This window comes from Akebia trifoliata, chromosome 11, assembly GCF_017979445.1.
Source record: "Akebia trifoliata isolate Shusen 1 chromosome 11, ASM1797944v1, whole genome shotgun sequence".
Taxonomy (NCBI): Eukaryota; Viridiplantae; Streptophyta; class Magnoliopsida; order Ranunculales; family Lardizabalaceae; genus Akebia; species Akebia trifoliata.
In genome coordinates, this window is record NC_141385.1 from 5501931 (window position 1) to 5516299 (window position 14369).

At 32.2% G+C, this 14369-nt stretch overlaps 1 protein-coding gene across 3 annotated transcripts; it reads right to left on the reverse strand.

The window, feature by feature from the left end:
- Nucleotides 1-3407: 3407 nt before the first annotated feature.
- Nucleotides 3408-13410, reverse strand: LOC147390545 (uncharacterized). Of its 3 annotated transcripts, none has more exons than XM_086460297.1 (4): nt 13261-13410; nt 4832-8132; nt 4238-4272; nt 3408-3802 (listed from the first exon to the last, which is right to left on the reverse strand). In XM_086460297.1, the coding sequence occupies exon 2, from the start codon at nt 8091-8093 to the stop codon at nt 4833-4835; it is 3261 nt and encodes a 1086-aa protein (XP_086316423.1). In that variant the 5' UTR covers nt 8094-8132; nt 13261-13410; the 3' UTR covers nt 3408-3802; nt 4238-4272; nt 4832. The 3 variants fall into 3 exon arrangements, with proteins under 3 accessions (XP_086316423.1, XP_086316425.1, XP_086316424.1); XM_086460299.1 differs by having other exon boundaries at nt 3408-3814; XM_086460298.1 differs by lacking the exon at nt 13261-13410 and having other exon boundaries at nt 4832-8257.
- Between the last annotated feature and the right edge of the window lie 959 nt (nt 13411-14369).

Here is a 14369-nt window from a genome sequence, read left to right on the forward strand (position 1 = left end):
GTGTGAATTTTGTGATATATTTGATTTGGATCAAGAATAATTGAGATATTTGAACGAACTGTTGATTATCATCGATTCTATTAAATTCTCTGTTTGTGAAAATTTTAAAATATAGTATTTTGAAGTATTTATTTTTCAATGTAAGATTTTTTTTGAAAGACTATAATTTCTATATGAAAAGATTATTTTGATAATCAAACCTACATTATGTACTGTTAATTTTTATAAATTTGATTTGAAATACAACATAGAGAAAATATTTCAAGATAAACTTTATGATAAATATAATTAGTATGAGTTTCATATAGGGGATTTTTTAATATTCAAACCTTAATAGTAGGAGTAATGTTATTCCTTTTGAAAAAAAAAAATGATTATATGAATTGAAGGTTGACAGTTCTACAGATAAATTAATTAAATATATTTAAAGAATTTAATAAATGAAAATCTGTTGGACCAAATTTTACATGCCTTAAATTTGACCAGTTTTGGGTCCAATGTTCTCAAAATATTGTTGGGACCCCATCATTTTTATGGGTTCAACCTAGGAAACAAATCTAGTAAAATATTCCTAAGCTGATGATCTAATTTTCTCCAAGAGTGTACAATATTGTCCTTAAAATATATAAATTGTGACTAATTTTTCACTCAAATATTCTTCTTCTTCTTAATACCTCTTTACTTAATACACCCTGATTTTGAGACTTATTGTCAAATAATCCCTAACTTTTGGGTAATATCTTAAGAGTAAGGATCCAGAAGGGTGTCCCATACTTAACCAAGGTCAGGTGGCACCAAATTTTATGACATGTGGCATTTTTAGGACTCACTGACCGTATGGATATGTGGTCCATCCCTTGGTGAAGCTACTTATTGAAAATCTTAGTGTTTGATAACTTGTATCCATTAGACCTAGGCTCTTGAAAAGGAGTTCAAATTCAACGATTATAAATCATTCTTAAGACAATGCTATAATGAATGGATGCACATCACCAATCAAGTTGATCTTTTGTGTGGAGGTTCACCAAGAGATGGACCTCATATCCATATGGTCAGTGGGTCCCGAAATATTCTATGTGGCCTAAAGTGAGGTGCCACCTGACCTTAATTAGGTACGAGAAATCATTCTGGATCCCTACTCATATCTTAATAGTTTAAATATTAAAATCTTTCCTTCTAAATGATCCCTCAAATCCTAAAACAAATTTTAAGGTGCAATTGCAACTCATTCCAAACGATTTTGACAGTGAATGTCATTGTCTTTAATATAATCCTAATAAATAATCTTTTAAGTAATTTAATTCCATAATTTTTTTTAATTTAAGCCTGTTTGATAACCTACCAAACCAATAAAACCTATGTCAATCAAATTAATGAATGCCATCCAATATACTTTCATATGAAATTTTATCTAACTTTTCAATTTCATAGAACCTTTATTTAAACCATTCATATCAAAATATCAAATATCGTGCCAATAACTAGATATTTTCCTATAAACAATCTAATTTGATCAACTACAAATAATAAAAAATAAGCCTTACTTAGGTTAATCATTTCAAATTCAAAAATAAGAATAATATTAGGCAAAATTACAACATTCGACCATGCATGGAATAATAATTTATTTATTTATTTTAAAATTTTCACATGTTTCGCCAAAATTATGACATTCAACTAGGTTTACAAAATCAATAATTTTCAATTTCCGCATAAGAATAATATTGGGCTAAAGTATAAGATTCAATTAGTGTACCTTATGCTATTGAAATTGAATAGCTTGTAGAAATAAGAAATCCTCTTTGTTTTGTGAATCTTCAATCCACTCTTCAACTCTAAACACACCTTCTTCTCTCTATCTCTATCCTTTGGATCAATATAAACTTTAGGTGATGGTAATTTTGCTCTTCAATTTGAAAGCATGAAAAGCATTACAATAATAGGAGAATCGATCTACTTTTATAGATGAAGATGAGAGAAGATGAGGACTTAGATTATTTTCTTTAATTAGAAACCATGGATCAGTGAATGAATAAGTTCTTTCCTTGAGTTAGAGGTGGGAGAACGAAGAATATCATCACTCTCTTTCCAATTAAGGAAATATAAGATAAAGAAAAGAAAGCAAAGACATCATATAAAGAGATCGAATTGCTTTCTTAATTGAGGTGGGCCAAAGAAGAATATTTATTAATCTCTCATTATAATTGAAAAAAGATTAATGATATATGTGTTAAAATAATAAGGGAGTTGATCCACTTTTATAAATGAGAAAAGAGGAGTTAAATCATTTTCTTCAACTAGAAACCATGGAGTGGATGAATAAGTTCTTTCCTTGAGCTTGAGGTGGGAGAAAGAAACAAAAAATACTACTCTCTTCCCAGTTAAAGGAATATAAGATCAAGAAAAAAAAAAACCAAAATATTATACCATCCTTGTGGACATCATATGACGGGATTGACTTGCTTTCGTAATTGAGGTCGGCCAAAGAAGAATATTTATCTTCAGGGCGGAGTAAGGATTTTCTTATAGCAAGGACAAACTATAGTTGCCCGCTAAGGTTGAAGAGCTTGAAGAAGAGTGGTTTTGAGGAGAAAATTCAAGGGCTTTTTGTTAGAAGTTGAAGAAAAGGGCATTTTGATCGGTTTCATTAGTCTATGAGAGAAGACCTAAGTCTATGAAGGGTGTCTAAATCAACAAAAATATGGGTATGGGAATGGGAGGGGGAGGGGGAGGGGGAGGGGCTTGTCATCAGTTTGTAAACATAAGGGTATCTCAAATATATACTAAAAATTGAGGGGGCATGTTATCAATTTCATAACATAGAGGTGTCTCAAATATTCATTGAAAATTGAGGGGCTTACCATGGTGAAAATGGCATGTCATCTTTGGAGGGGCATGAAATCAGTTTATAAACATAGGGGTATCTCAAATATCTACTAAAAATTAATGGGCATGCACGTTATCAATTTGACAACATAGTGGCGTATCAAATATTCATTGAAAAATTGAGGTTGTTAATTAACGTCAAAATTGTAAGTCATCGTTGGAAGACACGGGTGTTATTAAAAAAATTATCTAAATAGAGAGGGGTCATAATAAACTCAAATATTTGAGGGGATGGGGGCAATTACCATAAATTTCCTTAACTGGCGCTAAACAAAAAGGGGCAAACTCAAAATCAATCCAAATATCAAAGGAACAATGCAATTTTCAAATGTTTTGTGAGTTCTAATAAAAACAAATAAAGGGTTTGGTTGCAGTCCAACCAACTTGGCAAATTTTCAAACATTCTACCAAGCCTTGAGGGCCAGGAAGCTCCAATGTCTAGAAAAGCTGGGACCAACCAAATGAAGAAAATTACAGAGACCTGCAACAGAAATTAACACTTATCCTTAATATCCCCAAATTTATATATTATTACAAAAAATCTCTATTCTACTTTTCCCTTATAAAACCCGGCAGACATGCTGAAAAAATGAAGAAAAATAAAAGCTCAATTTTATTTAAATGAATTCGGATTATATCCTTTTTAATGAGAACCAACGCAATTTCAAACCTTCATATCATAGATCAATATTGTTTGGTTTGAACAAACAATAGAAGACAAGACCTATAGTCACAAATCTTACAAGGTATAAAACAAGCCATACAATCCAATACAAATAAAATGGCCTCAACCATCCAAATAAGATAATAAATGTCTGAACATGAACAACCCCGGTTTCTTCCTTTTATTTCACTCCATACTCCATAGTCTAGTGGATCTACACGAACAACCCCATCGACACATTGGGCATCTTCCCTATTATGAAAACTAAATTTATTTTATTAGTGACCATGATATTCTCAATAAGTGTATCTAGATAAGCAAACGAAAAAATTGTTTCAAATTAGCAACAAAAAATCTTTGTAAGTGACCATAATAATCCAATTGCTCTTGCCCCAATACCTTCATTTGGTTTGCTAATCACAGTAAAGTGCAGTATAATGTGATTACGAAACCAAATGTATTAGATGGAGTATCCATTGATTAAATTTCACCCAATTTTGGAAGAGGTGAATCTCAGTCATGGCATCTCGTCTTGTTCACGAAGGATACCGAGATGACTTGAGTGAATCATCTCGGTCTGGGTAAATTTTAAAAATAATGTTTCTTGTTAAATTTTAATTACATATAACAAAGATTATTAAGTTGTTGGCCAAAAATGGAAGAGATTAAACAGAAGCTAGTGTTTACCAGATAATGCCACAAGGTCTAGTTCTTACTCTTTCCTGCAATAGCCATCAAGATAAATCACTTTTCATCATGAGATCATGCACAATATCAATATTTTGAATTCTATCTTCATTTTAATATATTATGCAAATAATAGGAATTCATTAAATATGACATTCACTATCCATGTAATAACATAATAATCCAAGATGTCTATCCATAACCGACCACTTTGGTAGATCGATCAAAAGTTCTTTTGGAGATGTAATACATTATGGTCTGAACTTTCGATGGCCCACCCTGAGTCATGACAGAACCATAGTTTTTAAACTTGTCAATTGAACTCGAAAGTTGACCCATCAATGCTCTTTTAGAGAAAAAAAACCATAAAAATATCTGAAAAATATATCTAAGTTTCAGATTTTTCAATAATTTAAAGCTAATTTAAATAATTTATGTTATTTTATATTGCTCATTCGGGTTTTAATTTGACTGAGACTCCATGGCTTCAAGTTTGGTTCGACTTTTAGAATTTGAAAACTATAAATAGAACAACAAATAACAAATACATAACATATATAAATTGCTAGGAGAAAAAAAAATAATTTCAATTACCTTAAGTGGGTTTGGGAAATCTTGTTGAATGCAACCTTTTGAAACAGACTTTGTGCTTGACATTTCTGTCTTCCCATTGCAGTTGCTCCCACCATTCGGACTCGCCTATGACCTCAAGATTATTGTTGTTGCTGTTGCTACTGCTGCTAAGAATAGGAATTTTGCGTAGCTTTGGACATCCTTTTACTTTGGCCATGTTCAAGGATGTCAAGGACACGTCGCGAACAATGCTTTTCAAGTTGGGAAGTTCCCAAAGGCACAGAGTGTGCAATTTCTGCAACGAACTTTCTCCATTTGCCTCGCCCGAGAAGACCTCTTGTAGTCTACCACAAAATTTAATTTCGAGCACTTCCAAGCTTTCCAAACACACACCAGATGAGAAAACATTCACAATTCGTGGGCAATACTCTATATGCAGATTTTTGAGGACACCAAAGCTTCCTCTTTCCAGTATTCCCATACTAACACATACATTCGTCAATTTCATGAGTTTAGAGATCCATATGATCTCTAGGCACCTCAACAATGGATGGTATTTAGCCTTGTCATCAGATTGCACATCAAAGATGACCTCCATTGCATAGCATTTTTCGAACCGACATTCTTTCAACTCTACCATATTTTTGATATCCAAATTGGATAATTTATTAACCGAACTTTCATCATGGAGAGAGAAAAATTGTGTGCGACTGAGAATTCCGGAGATGCCTTTTGGATATCCCTTTACTCTCTCAATCTCCATACTCCTTTCATAATAAGGAGCAGAAGATTTTGTTCTAGAGTTGTAGATATCTTTGTAGCATGATCTCTCTCTTTCGGAAGGCACATCTTTGCCCTTGCTTCGTTCCACACAAGGGCAAATGTAGACACTAAATCGTAACAAATATTTTTCCCAAAGTTTAGATGAAGGTGTAAGAGATCGAAAAATACTGGCATTAGAAACGGATATAAAGATTCCATTGTTGTCGCCATCTCCATTCGATTTTGTTTGTGGAAAATACAAATGGAATGTGGTGCCATCACCACATTGATCCCAGTTCAGCTCTTGAGGTAGCCACCTTATTTCTTCCCAATTAACTGTTTGAATGTGCTTCACTCCAAATAGTTTCAAGCACCTCAATGGATGTAGATTCGAGGAACCCTCTAATGGGAACCGATTGATTTTGGTATAGGAAAGATCAAGCACCTCAAAGTTATTGTTTTCGACCAAAGTTATGGTTTGTAAACTTGGAGAACCTTTGAGTGAGAAAAACCTATCTGATCGGGTTTGAGAAATCCCTAGAACCTTGATTTTTGGGAGGATTCTACCAAATGAAGATGAAACATCTTTATTGAGGTCCGCTAGGGAAGTACAATTTGATAGGTCGAGTTGTTCAAGAGACGATGAGATTTGTAGCAAACTAGGAACCACAGTCCTTAAATTTGAGCAAGACTCAAGGTTCAGTTTCTTTAGGTTGATAAGATTGGGAATGGAGGCTGGTAAGGATGTTAACTTATGAGAGAACGAGAGGTTGAGATCTTGAAGCTTGTGCATATGTTGAAAAAATTGGTCTGGGATTTGAGTGAAATCAGCATAGGAAAGATCAAGTAGTAAGACTTGCTTGAATGGTGGTGGAGAAGAAGGTAGTACCCTTAGATTTTTACAACGTCCAAGCAAGAGTTGCTTGAGGTTGTACATACATTGGAAAAAATGATTTGGGATGTCAGTCAGCATAGTGGCATTGGAAAGATCAAGCAATAGTAATTTCTCCAATGGTGGTGTTGAACAGGGTAGAACCTTCAGATTCGTACAATCTCTAAGCAAGAGTTGCTCGAGGTTGTTCAGGCACGATATTGATGATGGCAGTGAGGATAATTGAGAACATTCAGAAAGATCGAGGAGTCGAAGACTCTGCATTCCCTCGAAAGATTCCTCTGGGATTTCTTCCAAAGGTGTTTTTGAAAGATCTAGCACCTCAAGTTTTGATAGCGCTCGCAAGTAAGAAACTTGGAGATGCCATAATTGACTGCAATTTCGTAAATTTAGTATCTTAAGGCTGGTGCCCAAACAGGGGAAGGAGGAAGGCAGAGATGAGATACTTGTATTCATGAGGCCAAGAACTCGAACACTCTCCATGTGCTCCAAAAAGTTTTCTGAGAACTTCCTGAATGAATTTAAATTACTGACAACAAGTGTCGAGAGCTTACTACATTTTGGAGGAGACATTGGATATTCATTAGGGATATCGTAAATGTTGATCCTTTCTATGTCTTCCCACTGTGGTGAATTCATACCTGTAAGTGTGTTACGGTATATAATTAGGTATCTAGGAGAACTTGTTTTTATGTGAGCTTCTAGGAACTTCCATAGAGGTCGAAATTCAACATGTTGCAGTTGTAATTGAATTAGGCGATGGTGGTGCAGCTGTTCCAATAGGGCCTTCCCTAACTTGAAAGATGCCTCTAGATCATCATCATCATCTGCGCCAATAAACCCTTCTGCATACCAATACCTTACCAAAATTTCTATTTCAATACTTCCTAAATCAAATAAAAACAAGTATAAGATGCAGTCCATGACGATCTCTGGAGTAATAAGACCTCTCAGATTTGGGGAATAAGCTATATCACCAGACTCTTCTAAAATCAAATCCAATTTTTCCTCATATGACAAATTAGACATCTTCTCGAAAGCAAGGGGGAAATAGTAACTTAGGTTAGTAGAAGAAAGTGCTACAACCTTGGAAGAATTTCTTCTCCTGCCAAAAGTTGGAATTCCCATGCTTTCCAAATCATGGAGTTCCCAATGACCATCATGCACCAATAGGAAGCTTCGATTTTCTAAGCAAGCACGTATTCTTCCTGAGACTACACCCTCATCATCACTGTCATAATCATCATCACTAGCGATAGGAGGAGGAGGAGGAGGATACACAAGAAGACCCAATGTCTCAGCTACTCGCAGTTGGAACTTCTTCCGACTACTTAGAGAATCATTTCTTCTATTTGGCTTTGTAACCACCCATATCAACATCTCAAAGAGCTTGCAGTCCATTGCTCTCTTCACCGCATATTTCAAAACCCTCTGTCCACATAACCACAACTCTTCATATTCCCAACCGCTGATGGAAATAGCTACGATATAAGAAGTTTTGAAGTAGTTGAGGAGTTGTTGGACTTTGTTGTCGATTATGAGGGGGCACTTGTCTTGTAAACCTATGAAAATGTCTTCCATGTTATTTGCTTGCGAGATGTGAACAACTTGTTGACTCCCACTATCCATCACCTCTAATTTCTCTGATTGATTCAACAAGTATTGCAACTGTAGATGAAAAAAGAATAAAAAATAACTAATGAAAAGAAGAAAATATATTTAAAGAAAGATTGCAACTGTAGATGAAAAAGGAAAAACAAGTAACTTCCTTTGTATATGTAGAACACAAATAAGGATGGGAAAAGAATATCAAGTCTCTCAATTCTTTAACGCTGATCTGACTCTAACCCAGAGACCTAACAATTCCATCCTGATTTCCGTTAAAACGTTGGTCAATTTGAGTATTAAATCAATAGAGCCAGTATTTGTGTTAAAAGAACCAGATACATCATATTATGATACATGAGATACATTGTATTATCATCTCAAAAGGAAAAGAATGTTGGAAAATAATATATGAAGCAATATCAATTACGATATTTTACATTAGAAAGTTTTAATATTTATGTTGGATTAGTTTTTTTTATCTTGGTTGATGTAATATTCATGAAAAGTTATGATTTTTATTGAAGAAATCTTAGTTTATTGAATATTAAATATTCTAATTTATTAGAACTTCCTAATGTAAAATATCCTAATTGATATTGTTACATATATTATTCTCCAACATTCCTTTCCTTTTGAAATGAGATATATTGATATGATGCAATGTATCTCATGTATCATAATATGTTGCATCCGGTTCTCTTAACATTTTGAATTACAAATTGTGAATTCGTTCAAGTACAAAACTTTGAATGATCTATTTTCAAGATATGATTTTTGAGAAACAAACTAATTTCATTAATAATCAAACCTTCAATATGATACTTTATGAAAATTATAAAAAAAATAATTTAATTTATCGACAAATTAAAGAGTTTTCTATTCGGTAGACCGCAAACCCAAGTATTATTTAAACACTACCCAAGTTGAAAACACTCATCCTAAACTTTGCCTTTTAAACATAGTAACACATATAGTGACAAATCTGTGATATTTTTAAAAAGTTGTGATTAAATCATGATTTTTTTATTTTATTTTTTAAATCTCAAAGTTTTTGAGAATTAAAAAAAAAAACATATTATTTTTATTTTTAGTATGTTTTAGTGTTATTTTATTATGTAATTTATGGAATTCATTTTTTTTTTCATTTTTTACTTAAAAAATTATTTTTTATTTTTTTATGTTCTTATGTTTTTCCAACTTTATTACTCTTTTATAGACTTTTTCTGAAGCTTTCTCTTGTTGAAATATTCCTGACCCCCAACTTTGTTTCCATGCACTTACACATTATCTCTTCCCAAAGCATTGACAAAATGACGCCTAAGTGGTCATAATCATAAATTATAAAAATATAATTATCCCTAAACATCCAATTCCATTAAAATTATAGTTATTAATAATATTAAAATAATCTTTTTTTATAGGTAAAATATTAAGGATAATTATAATATCCAACACACAAAAAATGTCTATCATCATCAAGAGTATTTCATTTGTAGATTTTATGTCCATCATTGCACTTTATTATTATACTTTTGTTATTTCAAATTAATCATTGGAAAGATTGGTGATTTTTTCATTAAAAGATGAATGGATTGCTAAAGAGAGAATTTGTAACCAAGTAAAAAAGAAATATTTGGAAAACAGAATTTCAACTTTAAGGAAAAATAAGTAATTAGCAATAGGTTTGGTGTATAATTTTCAAAAATTATACATATTTTTAGTTTCTTTAATGAGTGTGAGGAATCACATGAACATATTTTGATAAGCGTATCATCCAAAAATAACCAAGCCGGAGTTTTGAGAGGCCCATTATTAATAATTAGGCTCAATTTGGATTTTGTGTTTTCAAATGGTTTCTAAGAGGTTTTCTTGATCTATTATTAATATAGGAACCTTTACACAATTTTACAATTCGATGTCTATACCATCCTCAAAATGTCACATAGTAGACATTGCGCATAATTCTACATTTTCACTTTAAAATGTCCAAATGAAATGGCTAAAAATCACGGGTTTGTTAACATGTGCCCTAAGGTCACATGTTAAGGTGCATTAAATACACCTTGGAAATAAGCATTTGAGAGTACTTCTTTCGAAGAAAAAATATATTTTGAGGGCGACTAAGATTAATTTAGAAAACTCATCAAAACATGTGCCCAATAGTTAATGGGTCAGAGAAGGATCGTGGCAATTAACACTTTTTGAAAACGCCAAATTTTCAAGGCCAAGCTTTTCAAGGTAATGGTTTTTTTTTTTACTTGTTTAGTTTTAGAATTGATCAATTAATAGAAAGTTCTTGATTGTTTTTTTCTTTCCTCTTATTTGAATAAATTTTATTTTGAGATATTTATGAAAAAGTGATCAACTTTTGATGAATTTACAATTCTAGAAAATAGGCTAAGATAGTTTGGTACTTTGGTTATGTCAAACAAAGGTTGATTTTTAAAGAAATATTCAAGTTAAAAGTTCTGAAAGAATGACAAGAAATGCTAATGAAACCTTGAGGAAATGACTTTGAAGATTTGAGAAAAAAGTCAGATGCCTTCCGAGGATGGTAGTAATTGTTTAGTCTATGCTTACAATACAAATTAACCTTGGATGGGACAAGTGGTTGTTTGTAATGTACTCTCTTAATATTGTGCACAAAGAAGTAATTCTAATGGTTATGTTGAGTTTTCTAGAGGACTGAGATTTAAGGTGGGCTACAACATATAGGAGACTTCAATTTCACGAGTATTGGTGGTGTAGAGCATAGCAACTAAAAACAGCATTTTTTAGAGAGAGAGAGGAAAAAAAAACACGTTTAAAAGGCATCTTGTACCTGTGATGATTAAAATAATAAAAAATGCATTTTTTTTCATTTTAAACATGTTTTTTTACGTTTTAAACTAATTTTTTTTTTCAAACAAAAATAAAAGAAAAAACTAATCACTTTCTTTTTTTAATGTGAGATTTGACGCATAATAGAATGAATAATGCTGAAGGGACCTCATGCTGGAACCGCATGTCACACTTCTTGACGTGAAAGTGTCTGGGAACCATAGATGCTTTCATCGAGAAATGAGTAAAAAAGCATTTATGGTTTCTATCCACTTTCACGTCAAAAAGTGCGATGCGATGTGAGGTTCTAGCTTGAGGTCACTCTAACACGATTCTAATAGAGTTTGGTGATTTATAAATGTATAAATATGGGATTTGATGATAATATCTTGATGTATTGATTTGTTATTTTTTTCAATAATTTATAATTTTGAGCAAAAGATATGTTGATGAGTAAACTTTTTTTTTTGCCATCATAACATGTATAATTATGATTGGGAACACGTTAAATAGGAAATATAAAATAAATTAAAGTAAATATCTTATGCATTATTAGATAGATACATTTAATTTTTCATAATTTCTAAAATATTTTTCATATTTTATGTCTCACTGTTATTATTATTTTTTTTTTGCCATTTATTCCCGTACCGTTTTAACCCGTACTCTGACTTTATGACTATGGTGTAGAGATCGATGAACTTTTAAAATTAGTTTTTCAGTTCTCTTTTCCCTTTCGAATAAAATAGATCACACATGAATGTCCCTGGAATGGAGAAATTTTTTCATATAATTGAGATCTTGCCATTTGGAGAAATCTGATTGATCCGGAGATGGGTCTCGTCACTAGTTTGCAAACTAGCAATAGGAGGTTCCCTTATCTTATCGGTCCATACACTTGTATATATTTATAAAAGGGATGGATTGTAAATTACTTAAATTATTCTTAACGAATAAAGAAAACATACAAAAGCAATCTCTAATTTTCTTGGTGCTTTATGGTTTCCCTAATCTAAGGAGTTGATACCCGCGTTCCCTATGTAACTGGCAATCAAAATTCATCGACAATGGCGAGGATACATAATCATAGATCATTTTCATCGGGATACATAAGTAAAAGATGTGCAGTTCTGTGCCCTTGTCATGTCAGCTACGTACCAAGATTGCGTGCATTCATCACGACTCTTTAAAAAAGGGATATTTACTTAATGAAAAATGTTGAAGTGACATTAAAATTGACATTGATAGAAACATAGATACCTTCCATCGAGATACACATGAGTGAAAAGTATCTGTGGCTATATGTGCACCTCCACATCAACAATGTGAGAGTCAATGTCCATTTTAATTTTTACTCTAGCACAAATCTTTACTTAATGCATCCTATTTTGAGACTTATTGCTAAATGATCCCTAATTTTTAGGTAATATCTTAAGAGTAAGGATCTAAAAGGGTGTCCCGTACCTAACCAAGGTCAAGGGGCACCTCATTTATGACATGTGGCATTTTTAGGACCCACTAACTGTATGGATATGTGGTCCATCCCTTGGTAAAATTACGTACTGAAAATCTTAGTGTTTGATAACTTGTATCCACTAGATCTAGGCTCTTGAAAAAGAGTTCAAATCCAACGATTAGAAATCATTCTTAAGACAATGCTATAATCAATGGATGCACATCGCCAATCAAACTGATCTTTTGTGTGGAGGTTCACCAAGAGATCAGTGGGCCCTGAAATATTCTATGTGACCGGGGTGCCACCAAACCTTGGTTAGGTACAAGAAATCGTTTTGAATCCCTACTCATATCTTAATAGTTCAATTATTAAAATTCTTCCTTCTAAATGGTCCCTAAAATCTTAAAACAAATTTTAAAGTGTAATTGCAATTCATTCCAAACGATTTTGACAGTGAATATCATTGTCTTTAATATAATCCTAATGAATAATCTTTTAAGTAATTTAATTCCATAAATTTTTTTAATTTAAGCCCGTTTGATAACCTACTAAACGATTTTGACGAATGCCATCCAGTATTCCTTCATATGAAATTTTATCTAACTTTTCAATTTCATAGAACCTTTATTTAAATCATTCATATCAAAATATTAAATATCGTGCCAATAACTAGATATTTTCCTATAAACAATCCAATTTGGTCAACTACAAATAATAAAAAATAAGCCTTAATATTGGGCAAAATTACAACATTCAACCATGCATGAAATAATAATTTATTTATTTATTTTAAAATTTTCACATGTTCGGTCAGCCAAAATTATGACATTCAACTAGGTTTACAATATCAATAATTTTCAAGTTCCACATAAGAATAATATTGGGTTAAAGTATAAGATTCAATTAGTGTACCTTATGCTATTGAAATTGAATAGCTTGTAGAAATAAGAAATCCTCTTTGTTTTGTGAATCTTCAATCCACTCTTCAATTCTAAACACACTTTCTTCTCTCTATCTCTATCCTTTGGATCGATATAGATTTTAAGTGATGGTAATTTTGCTCTTCAATTTGAAAGCATGAAAAGCATTACAATAATAGGAGAATCGATCTACTTTTATAGATGAAGATGAGGACTTAGATCATTTTCTTTAATTAGAAACCATGGATCAATTGATGAATAAATTCTTTCCCAGAGTTTGAGGTGGGAGAAAGAAGAATATCATCACTCTTTTTCCAATTAAAAAATATAAGAAAAAGAAAAGAAAGCAAAAGCATCATATAAAGAGATTTAGTTGCTTTCCTAATTGAGGTGGGCCAAAGAAGAATATTTATTAATAAGGGAGTTGATCCACTTTTATAAATGAGAGAAGAGGAGTTAGATCCTTTTCTTTAATTAGAAACCATGGAGCGGATGAATAAGTTATTTTCTTGAGCTTGAGGTGGGAGAAAGAATCAAGAAATACAATACTCTCTTTCCAATTAAGGAATATAAGATCAAGAAAAGAAACCAAAATATTATACCATCCTTGTGGATATCAGATAAAGAGATTGAGTTGCTTTCCTAATTGAGGTGGGCCAAAGAAAAATATTTATTACTAGGGATGGAGCCAGGATTTTCTTATAGTGAGAGCAAACTATAGTTGCCCGCTAAGGTTGAAGAGCTTGAAGATGAGTGATTTTGAAGAGAAAATTCAAGAGTTTTTTTGTTAAATTGAAGAAACGGGCATTTTAAGCATTTTTCATTAGTCTATGAGAGAAGACCTAATTCTATGCATGGGTGCCTAATATATATATTAGACATGTCATCAGTTTGTAAACATGGGGGTATTACAAATCGTTTTATTAACAAATGCCATATTCAAAGTACCTGAAATGGGTATTATATCCATCCAAGCATTAACAGAAAACATTCTCAACCTCATAAATTTGAAACTGTAAAGATCTGAATTGTTCAATTAAACATTACATAGGCAAAATTTCACATAGTTCCAAGTGTGGTGTATGAGAAGGAGAAAACATA

What these genes read in the sequence shown, in the direction of transcription:
- LOC147390545 (XM_086460297.1), bottom strand. Translation starts at nt 8,093, where the DNA reads ATGGATAGTGGGAGTCAACAAGTTGTTCACATCTCGCAAGCAAATAAC.